This window comes from Rhinoraja longicauda, chromosome 3, assembly GCF_053455715.1.
Source record: "Rhinoraja longicauda isolate Sanriku21f chromosome 3, sRhiLon1.1, whole genome shotgun sequence".
Classification (NCBI taxonomy): domain Eukaryota; kingdom Metazoa; phylum Chordata; class Chondrichthyes; order Rajiformes; family Arhynchobatidae; genus Rhinoraja; species Rhinoraja longicauda.
In genome coordinates, this window is record NC_135955.1 from 17,506,076 (window position 1) to 17,524,258 (window position 18,183).

General features: G+C 40.7%; 1 protein-coding gene across 5 annotated transcripts in view; it reads right to left on the reverse strand.

Annotated features, from left to right (window-relative positions):
- Positions 1–18,183, reverse strand: part of clcn3 (chloride channel 3) — a 113,823-nt gene that overhangs the window by 66,348 nt on the left and 29,292 nt on the right. For 2 of the 5 annotated variants that reach the window (XM_078394849.1, XM_078394843.1), the window contains exon 1: positions 12,822–13,027. The exons of the other annotated variants lie outside the window; for them this stretch is intronic. In XM_078394849.1, coding sequence (XP_078250975.1) covers positions 12,822–12,903 — 82 coding nt within the window. In that variant the 5' untranslated portion in view covers positions 12,904–13,027. Of the gene's footprint in view, positions 1–12,821; positions 13,028–18,183 lie in introns of those variants that run through there. 5 annotated transcript variants of the gene reach the window in all.

The window sequence follows — 18,183 nt, forward strand, 5'->3', positions numbered from 1 at the left end:
CACTGCATCCTGCAGATTGAATATTTAAGTACCAGTTTACTAAAAATATGTAAGGTATGCGTAAACTAAATAATTGGAACTAAATTAATGATTTTGTTTAGTTTAGCCTGGAGATACAGTGTAGAAACAGCCCTTCCGGTCCACCAAGTCTCGTGTTGAGACCGGTCGGGAGCTCCAAGCTGCACGAGGTTCGACTGGTCCTGACCCGGGGTAGATCACCGACGCGGGGGTGCTGAGATTCCCCCCCCCAATGCAGGAGCTTGGTCGCCCCGACGAGGAAGGCTGCCGCTGGCTACGGGAGTCAAGACCGTCCCATCAACAGAAGATTAGAAGCCCCCGACCGTTGGAGGACAAAGGGAAAAATTGAACATTTTTTCGCCTTCCATCACAGGGAGGAATGTGGAGGAGTCACTGTGGTGGATGTTCATGCTAAAATGTATTTTGTGTGTTCTGTTGCTTTTTATTGTCATGACTATGGCAAATGAAGTTCCTTGTATGTTGCAAAACATACTTGGCTAATAAAGTATTATTGTGATTGTTTCGTAGGTTTTTCTATTTGTATAAGAACATAAATAAAGTACATAGGAAACAGGAACAAGAGTAGGTTATTTGGCCCTATACAATCTGCTTTGCCATTTAATAAGCTATAGGCGGAATGAATGGTGCCAGAACAACATTCCTACTCTCAGTATTAACAAGACCAAGAAGCTGATTGTTAACTTCAAGAAGGGAAAGTGAGGGACCATGAACCTGTCTTTATTGATGGGACACATAGTACTGGAGTAATTCAGCAGGTCAGGCAGCATCCCTGGAGAACATGGATAGGTGACATTTCGGGTCGAGACCCAACAAACTGCTGGAGAAACTCAGGAGGTTAGACAGCATTTGTGGAGAGAAATAGACTTGCAATGTTTCGAGTCGGGACCCTTCACCTGTATCGACGAGACCAAGTGCAGAACAGGTAATCACTTTGCTGAATAGTTGCACTCTGTCCGCAGGGTCATCTGGAGTTCCTGGTTATAAACTACTTCAATGCTTTGGGTTTATTATTGTCACGTGTACCAATGTACAGTGAAAAGCTTTGTTCAATGGTACTTTATTGTCACATGTACCCAAGTACGGTGAAATTCGTTTTTTGCATACAGTTCAATGACAATCCTATAAATACATTAGGCATAATCATTCAAAGACTAAGAAGGTAAGATAGTAGACCAAAGGTAGACACAAAATGCTGGAGTAACTCAGCAGGCAGTATCTCTGGAAAGAAGGAATGGGTGACGTTTCGGGACGAGATCCTTCTTCAGACTGACGTGAGGGCGGAGGGAGATAGATAGATAAGGAGGTGTGAAGGTGTGAAAACAGAGCAAAGGGAAAGTTCAAGGAAAATGTAGAATACAGGTGCTCCTCAACTTACAATGGGGTTACGTTCCAATAAACCCATCGTAATATTGTTTGTCGAAATGCATTTAATACTCCTGATCACGTGGCTGGAAGCGAGCTACAGGTCAATGCCATTGCCCAGTGTTTGCAACATTGTAAAGTCGAAATATTGTAAGTCGAAGCATCGTTAGTCGGGGAGCATCTGTAGATTATTGTAACAAAGCAAATAGAGATAAAATTTAGTCGAAGACTGTAAGACTGGTTGGAGAACTGGGAAGGGATGGAGAGAGAGGGAAAGCAAGAGTTACTTGATGTTAGTAGACCGCACTGAGTCGGTGCACAAAAGTCACCACGTTTTAGGCCATCTTGTATCCTTCAAGTCTGATTTTTTTTAAAATGTTAAGTCTTAACTTAGCCATAAAGGCCCGTAGTCCTGAAATGTTATGCTATCCAATCAGATCAGACAATACAAGAATACAATCAAGTCAAATTAACATACAATAGACAGAGCAAAGGGGAAGATACAGTGCAGAATATAGTTCTCAGCATTTTGGTGCATCAGTTCCATAGACAAGTCTAATGTCAGCAATGGGCTAAAGGTGAATCCCACACAAACTGTCGGTCCTCAGTCTCTTCCATTGCCCGAACGAGGCCATGTGCAAATTGGAATAACAGACCCTCATATTCCGCTTCCGCCCAAAACCTAATTGCATGAACATTGAATTCTCCAATTTCAGGTAAATCCCACCTGCCCTTAACCCCTTATCTACCCAGGTTTCCACCATTACCCCCATCCCCTCTTTCATCTCCTCAATCCATTTGTCACCAATATTCCCATACTCTCATTTTTGTTTCTTCTCCACCCGTTCTACACCTACCACCCTATCCTTTTGTTCTACCTTTCATTTTTCACTTTTTCTATCAGATTTCACCATTTGTACCCCTTTGACTTTTCCACTTATCACTTTCAACCTTGGTTATCATCTCCACCCTTGTCTCCCCCAAATGACTCATCTGCCAATTAATCCCTCTCTACCTGGATCCATGTAGCACTTGAGAAGACTCGTGCTGGAGTAACTCAGCGGGTCAGGCAGTATCTCCCGAGATCTCCAGAGATGCTGCCTGACCTGCCAAGTTGCTCAAGCACTTTGTGTCTTCTTTTGTAAATCAGCATCTGCAGTTCCTTGTTTCCACCTAGCGCTTACTTGTTCTTGCCCCACCCCTTCCCCTCTCCTTTTTCTACCAGGTTGCTTCATTCCACTCCATCAATCTGAAGAAGGGTCTTGGCTGGAAAAATCGTCTGTCTATTTTCCTCCACAGATGCTGCCTGACCCACTGAGTTCCACCAGCAGGTTTTTTTTCCCTCAAGATTCCAGCATGTTCAATCTTTTGTGTCTCTTTGTTTTTAGTAAATACCATTAAATTAAATTTTAATATCTCCACATACCATAAGCATAGCAAGGTCTCAGTACAGTACAAATTATGAAATGTAGGATATGTATATTTATTAACTTCAACCATGTCTTCTGACTACTGTAGTTTTTGATTATCCACATATCTATAATATTCACAATGCTGCAATTAGTTCCCAAGTGTCTGGGTTCTATATCTAAAGCCTTTGGAACTGTGGTGGAGCTAAAAATCAATAGAAGAGAACTTCAACAATCTAAACAAACAACTCCTATAAAGTGGAAACACCACTGCATTTGAAGGACTGGTTTGTGTTACATATGGGGACTGTGAAATTCCCACATATGAAATCCGGTAATAGATCAAAAGGAAAGCTGTAATTAACAGCTAGCAGGGTTTTACCTTAAGGCAAGACCTCCCAGCCACCAGCATATCCTTACCTCAGATGGGTCTAAGACAGAGGCTAAAGTCATGCGTTAGTTGGATCAATTCCGGAGACTATTGTGAGTATGCAGGACACAGCCCATAGAAGAGAGCCAAAGAGAACAGGAATGGTATCATATCAACTGCCACAGTAAGGCTACTGTGATCTCTCAACCCCAAGTAAAGGTTTATCACCACAGAATAAAGAATTCTGGTCACTTGTCATTCATTAAATCCTTTTGCACATCTGCCAATAATTCAAATACTGACCCATTCAAAACGTAGGCAAGCAGGAAAATATTAGTTTCATATTTTTCTATTATAATTAACAGCTAAACAATTAGTGAGTTATAAAGCAGTATTCAGATGCTTTGAAGGAACTGCACATTTTATGTATACTTCCAAATGAAGAACATTGTGTAAATCGTGTTTCCATGGCGTATTTTAGATCAAGGAAACCAAATAGGTTCTATTTGAACAAATAAAATGTTAAATAATTAAATGGAGACATTTCAGATACATTACAGTAAACAGCCTGATTTAATTGTGCATTGAACAGACTGCATGTATTTTCTACCAAATAATCATAACAGTATTAATTTAAACTATTTAACCAACTAAACCCAGGCTATTCTAAAAGCAACAAAAATTAAGATATGGTTGATCGCAGCTGAGGTTATAGGACAGCAGTATTCAGAGGTAAGCAGGGAAAATGTTTGTATGCGCAGAAAAACATATCTGAAATTGTTATTTTTTGTGACATTTCTTTGAGCTAGAATCACCTCATTAGAAAAAGACATGATTCAATAAATAGTTATTCTGGTATTGACAATGTTGTCCAGGAAGAAAGGATTTCACTATTCGCATCCTTGTATCCCTGGGCCTGTCGTTAGCTTATCTTCCCCAGCCAACAATGGGCCATTATGGACTCCACCCTTCCTCAGGTCATCTGTTACCGGCCCCGTTTTGTTCTGGCCTTTTCTCAAAAGTCAGCATCGGTATAAATTAGCATCTGCAGTTCCTTTCTACTCAAAAGCTTTCAAGTGTCAGATTGCTGTAATGTCATTTCTTTATGAATTGCAAAACAAAAATGGATCAATCCGTTTGCAAAAATCTGGGAGCATTCTACTCCCATGGAGAGGCCTTGATCAATTCTTCCTTACTCAATTCAAGAGGGACTTCTCTATCTAGAGAATGACGAGCCTAGCTATTAATGTTGAGATGGACAGGGATGCTGTATTTAAGGGAAAACTAGATAAATAGATCAATGACATTCCTGTTTTTCTGCTCAATGTTAGATGAATGGGAGAATGTTCACATGACGCCTGTGAGTCACTAAGTTGAACTGAACAATCTCCGAGGCGAATTCCATTCAATACAACACCTGTGTTGATCTACTAAATAAGCACAATACATTCTGTTAACTGTTTCTCCTTTCACAGATTCTGCCATACTTCCTAAATCCTTCCAGTAATTTTTTTAAGCGAAATTAAAAAATGTACATGTGCAGCTACATTTTTAGAACATTTGTTAAAACATACATAAATGCATTTGTTTAAGGATGTTATGTCACTCACTGCTAGTCTCATGAATACCTTTTAAGCACAGCCAGAGGCATCATTAAGGTAGATCTATGAGAGCTCATCAAAGCTATAAATCAAATGACCCAGTTTTATTATCACCAAATTATTTACAAAAATCTCTTGTTGACAAATTTAACCAGTTTACCTTTACATTAAACAAGCATCAAAAACTGATGGCATTCATGTATATCTCACATTTAAGATCTACTTTTATCTATATATTGAACATCAGGCTATATCATTCTCTTTTATGGTTGTCAAAAAGTTGTCAAAACTAAATACATGTATAACTCTTTGAAGATTAAAAGTTAAATTATCTGTATGGTGACAAAAAAAAGTCAATATTAGTGGCAGAATGTTACTCCTCGAAAGAAAACATTCTGGTTTGGGCTTGATTATCTTTAAAAACATGTCAGTATAGGTCTGAAGAAGGATCTCGACCAAAAACGTCACCCATTCCTTCCCTCCAGAGACGGTGACTCTCCCACTGAGTTATTCCAGCATTTTGTGTCTACCTTCAAGATAGCTCACTTGCAGCAGTTCTCAAGATCAGATTACTGGTTCAAGGCCTTGGCTTAAGCACACAAATGTAGTTCAAAACTGAAGGAATATTAAATTATCTATCACATGTTCACCAGATGAAGGTGTCAAACGCCCTAAGTGAGTGAAAGATTTAATTACATCAAGAGCAACTCCTGCATATCCTCAAACACAATTACATTTCAGAATAATGGTTTTACTGCAAAGTTAGCTTCATTTTGGGCAGTGGTCTGTACTCAGTGCTTACATCATTGAGCATATGAAAGTGCTTTATAAATTCAAATCTTCCCCCTTTGTTATATTCAGAGATCTACAAGCACAGCACTGCAGGTGCTGGTTTATACCAAAGATAGACACAAAATGCTGGAGTAACTCAGCAGGTCAGGCAGCATCGCTGGAGAAAATGAATAGGTGACGTTTTGGGTCGTAACCCTTCTTCAGACTGAAAAATAGAGGTGGGGCGGGGCAGTGGCGGCGAGGAAAGGCCAGAACAAATCAGGGCCACAACAGATGACCTCAGGAAGGATAGAGTCCATAATGGCCACTGTTAGCAGGGGAAGATGAGCTAACGAGAAGAATATAAGGGTGCCACTAGTGGAACTAGTAAGACGACAATGGTGGGGAAGGGGGGGGAGGGGGAGGGACATGCAGGAGTTACTTGAAATTAGAGTCATCAAAATTCACACGGCTGGGTTGTAAGCTGGCCAAGCAAAATATGGAATATTATTTTCAAATATTTTATGTAAAGAAACCAAGGATAAAGTTTGGGACAGAGTAATATGTTCAACTTCCAACCCGCCAGCTTCCACATGCAACACACCATCCGTTGCAATTTCTGTCAGCTTCAATATTTCACCATTACACATCCATCGGGTGGCGCCCACAGTCTGTCTCGTCCCTTCCTTCTTTGTTGGTTTTTTAGTATGTGTTAAATGTATCTTTTAGTGTTCTTTAGCTTGTTTTATGTGGGGAGTGGTGGAGGAAACTTTTTTTAAATCTCTTACCTCCTCGGAGATACGATTTGTTTCCTTATCATATCTCCGTCCTCACTGCGGCCTAACATTGAGGAGCTGGCAGCCTCTACTGGAGACCGACTTCAGGAGCTCCAACCACGGGAGCCTGTGGACTTTAACATCATGGAGCTCGCAGTCCTTGGTTAGAGACCGACTTCGGGAACTCCAAGCCACAGGAGCTTCGATCGCCCCAACACAGGGGCTTCGATCGCCGGCTGCAGAAGCTTCGATCGCCTTGACTGCAGATGGTTCGACTGCCCCGACCACGGGAGAATAAAGAGGAAGAAGTTTGCACTTTATTGGCTTCCATCACAGTGAGGAATGTGGGGATTCCGCTGTGGTGGATGTTTATGTTAACTTTTATGTAGATGTGTGTCTTGTTGCTTTATTTAGTATGGCTGTACGGTAATTCGAGTTTCACTGTACCTTAATTGGAACTCGTGACAATAAACTGACCTATGAACCCTTTGAACTTTCCTTTCAGCATTCCCTGCTCCTCTCTTCTGTCCCCACCATTCACTTCTCTGACACTTTCCCACACACCACTGGAGATGCAACAGCTGCACTTTCACTTCTTCTCTTAGCACCATCCAGTGACTTAAGCAGTTCTCTCCGTGATGTCTTCCAAATCAGATGTTCCAGACGAAGCAGTGATTTACTTGCAATTCTTGCAGTCTCATATACTACATTCAGTGTTCACAACATGGTCTGCCCTAGTTAAACACAAAGTGCAGGCGTAACTCAGCGGGTCAGACAGCTTCTCTGGAGAAAATGGATGGGTGACATTTCGGGTCGGGAGCCATCTTCAGAAGCATGCCCATACAGGTGCTCCTCAACTTACGATGGGGTTACGTTCCGAGAAACCCATTGTAAACCGAAAATATCATAAGTCGAAATGCATTTAATACACCTGATCACGTGGCCGGAAGCGAGCTGCGGCTCACTGCCATTGCCCAACATTTGCACCATCGTAAAGTCGAAATATCGTAAGTCGAAGCATCATAAGTCGGGGAGCATCTGTACTCTCATAACCTTGGAACCGAAGACAAGAAGAAATAACTGTAGAAGGGTCCCGGCCCGAAACATCATCCATCCTTTCTCTTCAGAGATGCTGCTTGACCGACTGAGTTATTACAACACTTTGTGTCTATCTTTGGTATAAACTAGCATCTGCTGTTCTTTGTTTCCACATGATCTCCCCTAGATTGGAAAAAACAGGTGCAGATCAGTTGATCTTTGGCCACCTAACCAGACACATTGAAGTAGCAATCTTCTGAAACATTTTTTCATTTCCACGCAATTCCCTCTCAGTCACCCCATTTTAAGCTGAATTCCCCAATGACCTCTGATGTTATACATTAGCCTTAAGCTTTTCTCAGCACTAGAAAGCCACTTATGGGATTTACCTCTTATCGCAGTGCTTTTTGTGATGGTACTAACCAGAGCAGTGCAGCAGGCCCACAATGTCTGTGCTGAACATGATGCCGTCCATCTCTTATCTACCTGCACATACATAATCCACATCCCTCCATTCCCTGTAAATCCATATGCCTATCCAAAAGCCTCTTAAATGCCATTATCATACCAGCACTTCTAAAAAGATCAATGTTATAATTTAGTTTTCCAACAACATCACATGAATGTTTATTAATGGAATCCATCGGTACCATCTTGTCTAGAAAAAAGCACTGACCCATCCTATCAAAAATGTTTTCAACATATTCAAGCTGGTGCACAAGCATTCTCAATGTTTTTATTCAGCTTGTGTCAGATGGATTCTATTTTTTACTTCACAGCAGGCCATTTGAAGGCATCTTTGTATGAACGCCACAACAAATCAGCCAAATTATATAAGAAAATGTTGGTTATACCCAGCAGCTTCAATGTGAAGGCAGTTTTATTTTTTGGGAGTGCATACTATTACAGATATTAACCTACTTTCTTTCTCAGCCACACAAAACCATTTGTTACTTCCAACCTGTCCAAATAGGATTCGGCTATTTTGATGATTAATGCCACAGATTGAAGAAACTAATTCAGATATAGGCTATTAAAGTAATTATTTTACGGAACAAATTGAATATCTGCAAATCAACTGTTTATTTAGTAACATTTTGGATTTCTTTCAAAAATCAAATTTAATCATTCTATCTCACTGCTGATTTATGCAAAGCAAGGAAATAAGATTCCATGACTGTGGACAGGTCTTGAATTTATATAGGGCTTTTAATTTTAAAAATTGCTTCATGAATGTTATTAATTTATTCACAAAATGCTGGAGTAACTCAGCAGGTCAGGCAGCATCTCGGGAGAGAAGGAATGGGTGACGTTTCGGGTCGAGACCCTTCTTCAGAATGTTAAATGGATTTAGACATTAAACCACATAAACAGTAGGAATTTATCCTCTTTTGGGCAGTAATGCAGAAGTGGAGGTCAACATGTATAGGTCAATACATCATGTATCTGGATGATAAAATGGATGTTCAATTTCTAGTCCATGATATTATAAATGAAGCAACAAATTGGAGGAGCGCCATCCAACATGGTCAAATAATTTCATTGGAACTTTAATTCAACAGACCTAGAAATTAATTCAGCAACCTGAAGTTGTACAAAAAGGTATTTCACAACCATCTATCAGGAAAAAAGGGACAGTCTATATATAGACATGTTGTCAGTAAAACATGCATCTTGTAAAATGAGTTTTAAAATGAGAGGGGTGGGATTACAAAATCAAATAGCAATATGTTCTACAGCTCGTCCAAGCTCACAAGATGTTATTTCTTGTTCTATTTAGTTCCAGAATTATGAGAGTAAGGGCATGCTTATGAATCAGGTCTTCAAGGCAAAACAAAAAATAATTGCTTGCCAACATGTTGAAAAGATAGCAGGCATGGACGCATACTTGTACTTATTAATGTGCATCTGACCTACATTTCTCATTGGCAGGATTCAAAACCTCCCTGAACTGTGATACTCAAGAACAGGCAAACAAAAACTCCTAGAAAGTGGGTTAAAGGCACACATTATGCTTTACTGATAAATATACAGGGAGTGGCACTTAATGTTTTCGTGCAGCCTGGTGCTAATTAACTTTTGAGATATAGAAAGAGTTATCGAGCACGATTCCAGGCTCTTTCGCCCAACTCAAACTTGAAACCATTTTTAAAAATAATGTGGGAAAGAACTGCAGATGCTGGCTTAAATCGAAGATAGTCACAAAATGCAGCATCTCTGGAGCGAAGGAATGGGTGACGTTTCGGGTCGAGACCCTTCACGATTTATATGTTTCAATAAAGTACTAAATAAATATGTATTTCTTACTACAAAATATCAAAGTACTTGTGTAGGAAAGAACTGCAGATGCTGGTTTAAATTGAAGGTAGACACAAAATGCTGGAGTAACTCAGCAGGACAGACAGCATCTCTGGAGAGAAGGAATGGATGACCTTTCAGGTCGAGACCCTTCTTCAGTCTTCTATCTCCAGAGATGCTGCCTGTCCTGCTGAGTTATTCTAGCATTTTGTGTCTACCTATATCAGAGTACTTCTTGTACAATACAATGCTCAAGTTGCTGCACAGTAACAATGCAAGAATAAGAGAGTAAAAAGTTCAAATAAATGATGTTCCCATTCGGTGTCATTACAATATTAGCCTTTGCCGACAGCAAAATACCGTAGAAAAGACAGGAACAAAGTGATATTTGTGTACTTTTTAAAAAGATATAGTGATTAAATAAATCAAATTAAAAAGTCTAAAAGCAGTCAACACATAATGTACATAGAACAGCACAAGAACAGGCTGTGCCGAACTTGATGCCAAGACCATCTCTTATAGAAACATAGAAAAATAGGTGCAGGAGTAGGCCATTCGGCCCTTTGAGCCAGCACCACCATTCAATATGATCATGGCTGATCATCCAAAATCAATACTACGTTCCTGCTTTTCCCCCCATATCCCTTGATTCCCTTAGCCCTAAGAGCTAAATCTAAATCCCACAGGCGATTTTTTAGGCGACTCAATGTCGTAGCAGATCGCCAAATTTTTCTTTTACCCTACGACAATGACCACGACAATGCCGAATCAGATCGAAATTACACCGTCTTCGGAAACATCCGGAAAATTCCCATGGTGTCAATGCTTCTCCGGCGCCCTAATTTTCGCTGAAATCACTGACAAGTCGGTAAGTACTTGAGAGATTTGAAATATAACATCTCAATATCAATAGTCGTTTATTTGTCACATACACATAAATGTGTAGTGAAATGAAACATTACCCGCAGTTGAAACACTAAGACCAACAAGAATAATCAATAAAAATGCAATAACAAATACAATCATACACTAACACCAAACAAAAGAAACATCCATCACAGTGAGTTTCCTCCAGTCCCTCCTCACTGTGATGGAAGGCCAGAATGTCTTTTCTCTTCCCCTGCCGTCTTCTCCTGCGGTCAGGCTGTTGAACTTGCCACGTCGGGGCTCCCGACATTGGAGCGCCCGCTGGGCGGTGAAAGGTCCACGGCCTACTCCAGGCCACGCCGGACGGTGAAAGGTCTCGTCGGGTTACTTGAAAACCAAGCTTCACGGTAACAAGGCATAAACTGGATTTACTTCCAGTTTACTAATAGCAGTATTAAGAAATTTAATTTTAAAAGTGGTCAAAAATTGATTTTTGTGCGGAGCGTGGGCATTCTTTGAAAATGTACGGGAGATGCACATCTGGTTTCTGGGTTGCATATCTGGGTTGGGAGCCTACTTTAAATATAATCACTGAAGGCCATAGGATAAACATCGCGAAAATTCCCACGCTTACCTGACCGTCAAACTGTCACATCCAATCTACCTGTCAAATGTCCTGACGGTAAATAAATTGGTTAAACACAAGTATTTTATGGTATCTTCAAATGCATCTAAGAGAACCTATCAAACCTGGGGACAGCATGCGACAGCGCCCGCAATAAGCAACGATACCTGGCGACAAGCCAGCTGTCGCCGAGAAATTTCACTCCGGTTGATTTCTCAGCGACGCGCTGAGATCCACTACGATTCTTGGAAGACTCCTCATGATCATGCCCGCGACACCCCGGCGAACTGTCGGCGACAGCTTAGTCGCCGGCAGTCGCCTTAAAATCGCCTAAATGGGACAGGCCCTTAACTCTCTCTTGAAAACATAAAATGAATTGGCCTCCAGTGCCTTCCGCGGCAGAGAATTCCACAGATTTACAACTCTGCATATAATCCTTTTTCCTCCATTTCCTGCACATCCATATCTATCCAAAAGCCTCTTGAATGCCACTATCGTATTTGCCTCAACCACCAACCCTGGCGGCACGTTCCAGGCACTCATCAACATTTGTGTTACAAAAAGTTGCCCCACACATCTCCTTTAAACTTTGCCCCTCTCATATCTGTGAAAAGTAATCAAAAAGACCCATTGACAATTAACTATGCAGTTATATCGCCTGCCCACACACCGGCAATATAGCTGAAGCAAAAATAGATTTTTATCATCCGATAACAAACACATTTATCTACTTGGGAAATAATGCATATACAGGCCAAGGTTATTTCAACATGCCAGTTGTATAATTCTTATGTATCAGAAAATTCCTCCAGGAATTATGACTAAATAGACATCAAAACATGACAAAAATCGAGGTGCCATGATTAAAACTTCAGCCATGCAGCACCTTACGGTGAATCATACTTGCAGAGTTTAAATTTCCAAGCGCAGTTAACTAGGCCAGCTTCCAGTTTTACCCACAGAAAGGGTTAAACCTACCTTGCACAAATCCCCAACAGCAGCTGCTAACAATGATGTAATTCAAGCTGCATTTTCCACAGAATTAACTGAGATAAGAGTAGCTTGTAAGGATATCTACACTATTAAAAATTACTTGAAACTATTGCTTAATCACTGAACTGAAATAGCATTCCATTGGTGTGGAGGTGGTGGAGGGGGTTGAGCTAAGCGAATGAAATTAATACACAACATTGGATTTCTTTGTGAAACCATTTTAGTCCAGTACTTAAAATGCATTGCATGAATGCTGGTTTAAAACATTAGCTTATTAACATGAACTTGATCTAGATAGGATATCCTTATAAATATGTCACAGTTGCAGGCCCTGTTAAATTAAATCTCCAAATCATTTTCTTTGCTGAGGCAAAAAAATCATAAAAACAGCATCTGTTACCATAAGCGACGACACCAATGGTATCACTAACTCACCAGCGTAATCTTTCGGGACTAAATAATTTCCCCCCAAAAAAATGGGAATAACTAGAAAAAGCAAAATGAAGTAACACAATATCAATTCTGCTTGCAGGATTAAATTCTGTGCCAGTACAAGAGAAAGGATTTAGAAACTGACAGATTTTATTCAAAAATATACATATCCTACCTGCCAAGAATACATTTACTCATTTGCAAAGACTACATGATAAATAGCGTTGAATTAAAACTCACCTTTCCTGGGCATTTCTTGCAAAGGAATGCAGTCGCCACCGCCACCATCATAAGGTAAGTATGGGTCAGAAGGCATATCCATGAGAAAGCAATGAGGGTAAAAGTATGCTGCACTGAAAGCCTATCACATTATTCTCTCAATCTGCAGTCAGCAGAGCTGCCATGTTAGCTCAAGAAAACAGTGTGCGTGTGCAGCAGCTTGGATCCTGCGATAGGCTATGATGTAAGCAACAGGAAATTGCTCCTGTCACGTTGCCACTGGTTACTAGTCCACTGATCCCAGAAGCTTAGTAGCAGAGTAAATGCATCGTCATCTAATATTTCTGAAGGTGACAGTACTAATTTTGGCAGATAACACTAACCAAAATGTACGTAAACTACCGTTGCTCTTTTGTCAAAGAGAAAAAATATAATGAATAATGACATTTTGTTCAGCTTACATTTTCATTACAATGCTTATTTCCTTTGAGCATAAGGAAAGGAGGCAGTGAACTGGGGAAAAGCAAGATAGCCAAATAATGAAAAAGAAAGTAACATGTAATTGGTACATTTTTAACATGCCTCAGTATCTCAGGTCTCTTATTTAAAGAATGACAAAACAAATCAGTTTTATCAAGGCACATAACAAAGTAAGAAAATCTCAATGTAAATGGTCAATTGATTTAGTGACATTAATTGAGCCAGTGCACCAGAGGAATTTGGAGTTCTTCATCAAAAATAGAACTGGGACTTCATCAACAACTGAGAAAATGGTCTGATACAAAGGACGGCAACCTAATGCTGCATTCCTGCACAAGAAAGTCCCTGAGCAGAACTAAAGCCTCTGTCTTTGGAGGAAGGCTGTTATCGGGTAGGTGCTTGTAAAAAGTGAAAGGGGAAGATAACATTATAATATTAAACTACAATGATGGTGGGGCAAGAAGTAGAAAAATAATAAAAAATGTTATTGGAATGGCATTGGAAATTATTCAGGCAAAAGAGGATTTGTAAAAACCTCATGTTGAAAGAGCCTGCCCAATATTAGAAAAGTAAATTCCTAGAAGGGAGTGACAACGGAGTGGTTATAGGGAGGGGTAACAAAGATACGTGTTTGACAATGGCATCCAATGTTATCATGACAAACAGCAGAAAGATTACTAGCAGATCTACTCTGTAAACGGTCAATCTACTGCACTAGCATGAGAAGGAAACAGAAATTCCTGACACCTGCAGCTCTCAAGTTGTTGTTACTGGGAAGACTTTACATGAGAACCAGATACGATTCACCCTAAACATTTTTTAAAAGGAAGGAAAAAAACTGCAGCTGCTGGGAATCCATGATAAAACAGAAAATGCAAGAAAGCTTCAGTGGATCATGCAGGCACATCTGCAGAGAGAGAGTAAAAACAAGAGTTAACATTTTAAGTCAATGGTTTTTCATCAGAACTCTTGAAAAGCCATCAACCTAAAAAGATAACTCAATTTTTCCATCCACATTAATTATTTACTCATCATTATTTGCTCACAGAATATGGATATCATTGCCAAGCCTGGCATCTTTTTTGTTCATTCCTAGTTTTCCTTCACTGAGGATGTAATTTCCTGACATCAGTGGAAGGCAAGTTGTTGGAGGGAGATTCTTACCGACAGGATCTGTCAGTATTTGGATAAGCTCGGACTGATTAGGGATAGTTAGTCTTTGCTTTCTGAGTGGGAAATCATGACTCACAAATCTGGTAGTATGTTTTGAAGAGATCACTAAGGGGATTGGTGCGGACAGGGAAGTGGACATTACCAATATCAACTTCAGTAAGACCTTTGATAAGGTCCTGCACCATAGGCTGGTCTGGAAGGTTAGATCACATAGAGGCTAATGTGAGCTAGTCAAATGGATATAAAATTGGCTTGGAGAAAGGAACCAAAGGGAGTAGTGGCGGGTTGCTCTTCTGAAAGGACTCGCGCTGGTCCGCAGGGGTCAGTGCTGGGCCCACAGTGGTTTATTATCTACGAATGATTTTGATGACACTGTAGCTCCTGGAATTCCTGCTGGAGCGACCGCAGGCAGTGAGAATGGGCCCGCACCTGTCCTCCACTATCACCCCGAGTACCGGCACACCATAGGGCTGTGTTCTATGTAGAGCCCCATGCTCTACTCCCTATTCACACACGACTGTGTTCCTGCATTCGACACCAACGCCATTGTCAAGTTTGCAGACGACACAACGGTGATCGGGCTGATCACCATCGGTGATGAAACAAACTACAGAGCGGAGGTGCAGAACCTGGCGGACTGGTGCTCTGATAACAACCTGTCCCTAAATACCACCAAGACCAAGGAGCTGATCATCAACTTCCGCAGGTCAACCAACGGGGAATACGCCCCGATCTTTATCAACGGGGACAGTGTGGAGAGAGTGTCCAGCTTCAAGTTTCTGGGCACTCACATTTCGGAGGACCCAACATGGTCCAATAACACTGCTGCGCTGGTCAAGAAGGCACAGCAACGACTGTTCTACTTAAGAACACTGACAAAGTCTGGTCTACCCCAACAGCTGCTGACGACCTTCTACCGCTGCACCATAGAGAGCATCCTAACACATGGCATCCCTGTGTGGTATCTCAGCTGCACGGAGGCAGAGAGGAAAGCTCTTCAGCGGGTAGTCCATAGAGCTCAGAGGACTATCGGAACACAGCTACCAGCCTTGGAGGGCATCTACAACACACGATGCCTCAGAAAAGCCACCAGCATCCACAAAGACTCTTCACACCCCTGCAACAGTCTGTTCGAACTTCTACCATCGGGCAGACGATACAAGGCTTTCTATGCCCGCACCTCCAGATTCTGGAACAGCTTCAACCCCAGAGCCATAGCTGCTATGAACCGGTCCTGCTGAGCTGGATGGTCACATCGCACAGTGAACCGGCACAGGTCTACTTGCACTTTATTCTGTTTTAAAACTGTTCTCATTTGTTTCATTGGGTTGTTTAAATTAATACTGACTAGCTAATTAATTTATTGCATCGTATGGGAGGTGCATTCCCAATCTCGTTGTACCCCTGTACAATGACAATAAAGATATATATTGTATTGTAGTATGTTTGAAGATTATATCAACATTTGTGGTTTAATGGACAAAAAAGAAGGATATCTAAGTTTACATGATCCAGAGCAGTTGGGAAGCTGGGTCAAGGAGTGGCAAAATGGAACTTAACCCTGACAGGTGACGTTGCCCTTTGATATGTCAAACTCAAGACAGGACTTGCACAATAAATGGTAGAGTCTTGGAGAGTGTTACAGAACAGAAATAAATTGAGACTACAGGTGCACAGTTCCCTGAGTGAGTCAGATGGGCAGGATGAAGATGGCATTTTGCACGCTTGCCATTATTGGGAAGGGTATTGAACGCAAATGTTGGGACATCATGCGTTTGCACAAATTGTTGACGAGACCATACCTGGGAATAATGTATACAACTCTGGTCATCCAGCTATAGAAAGTAGTCATTAAATTGGAAAATGAGTGAAAGAAATTAACTAGGATGCTTCCTGGACTTGGGTTAAAGGGAGAGGTTGGATAGACTGGGACTTTCTTCTTTGACTGAAGGACCTTATTGAGGTGTACAAGATTACAAAGGACACAGATAAAGTGAACATTCACAGTCCTTTTTCTCCACGTAGAGCACTCTAAAGCTAGAGGGTATAGGCTTACGGTAAGAGGGGAGAGAGATCTCAGGGACAACTTATTCTACTCAGAGGGTAGTCTGTATCTGAAATAGACTGCCAATGTTACAGAAGAAGTTACAATTATGACTTTCAAAAGGCTTTTGCACAAATATATCGATATGAAGGGTTTAGAGTGATATGAGCAAAATGGGACTAGCCAAATATGTCACATTGAAGGGCATATATCCATTCTGTATAGCTCTATGACTAAGTACTTAAGAGCCAACCACAGCAGTGGGTCTGGATTCGCATAAGGCAAGATTGGTTAAGACTGTCAGATTTCCTGTTGGGAAAGACACAAGTGAAACGGCTGGGTTATTTTTAACAACAATCCTGTAATTCCAGTTACCATTAAATAGATAGCATTTTATTAAGTTTCAGCCTTTTATTTAACTATTTGAATTTAAAATTCCCCATATGCAATGATGGGATGTTTCTGAATTAACCAAACACAGCTCTGGATTTAATTTGATTATTTAACCACCTTATCCTAGCACATCAGTCCAATTCAAAATCTGACTAAACTGCTTCAGATTGCCAGTATATTGCTCCATTAAAATTCAAGTTCTGTTGCAAGTATACAAACTAGTCCACAGAATACTAAAATGTTTAAAAACAATGAGTCTATTATGGTACCACCTACACAATCACATAATCATTGCCAACATTAAAGCAAAATAATAAGCAAAGGGCTGCACAGTGGCACAGCAGTAGAGCTGCTGCCTCACAGCGCCGGAGGCCCAGGTTCGATCCTGACTAAGGCTGCTGTCTGTGTAGAGTTTACACATTCTCTTTGTGAACACATGGTTTTCTTCCGGTGCTGCACTCTCCATCCACATTCCAAAGACATGCAGGTTTGCTCTCTAAATTAGCTCTCTAAATTGCCCCTAGTTGGAAATTGTCCCTGTTTCCACACTGTATCTTTAAAATTAAAATAGGAATGTAAAACAAGACAATTTTTCAGCATGCACACCTAATTCTAATATGAAATAAAAATCTCATGATCACGTAGCATAAACAGCTGTGACTAACAATGTCTAAAATGGCTAAACACAATGAAACAAGGGCATACAAAGACAAGCAACTATAGCAATTATCCAGTTAAAACCACGCCTTGTACTGTATTACAATGGCCTCCCTTTCATTCACCTGCTTGGACAAGCAAGGCAGAGCAATAAACTTCACAGACTTTCTTTAAACTGGTGAAAAGAGCGAGTCATTTGTTATTTCAAGTTTAAATTTTAGCCCCGATAAATTTAATGCTACTTCCAAACATTATTTCATATATGGAGAACTCCCCAAATGATTTTTTTTTTAAGGTTATCGACCAAGGAACCATTTTACATGATCTTAAGTTTGTATTTTCTTGTTTTGATGAGGAGAAAAGGAATAGACAAAATCATTCTTGTCTGATGGGCCCAGCATTTATTGCTCTTTCCCAGATGCACAACTCAGTGCTTGTTAGTGCATAATTTTATAGGCTGCGTGTAAAAACAACCTCAATGATTTCTTTATTGTCAACTGTACCAGGTACTGTGAAATACATTATTTGCATACAGCTCAGCCAGACTATCCCTGTACGTAAGCACAATCGCTCTGGTCAGTACAGAATGCACAGAGCAGCCCACTGAGTCCAGATGCAATAGGCGCCATTTTACAG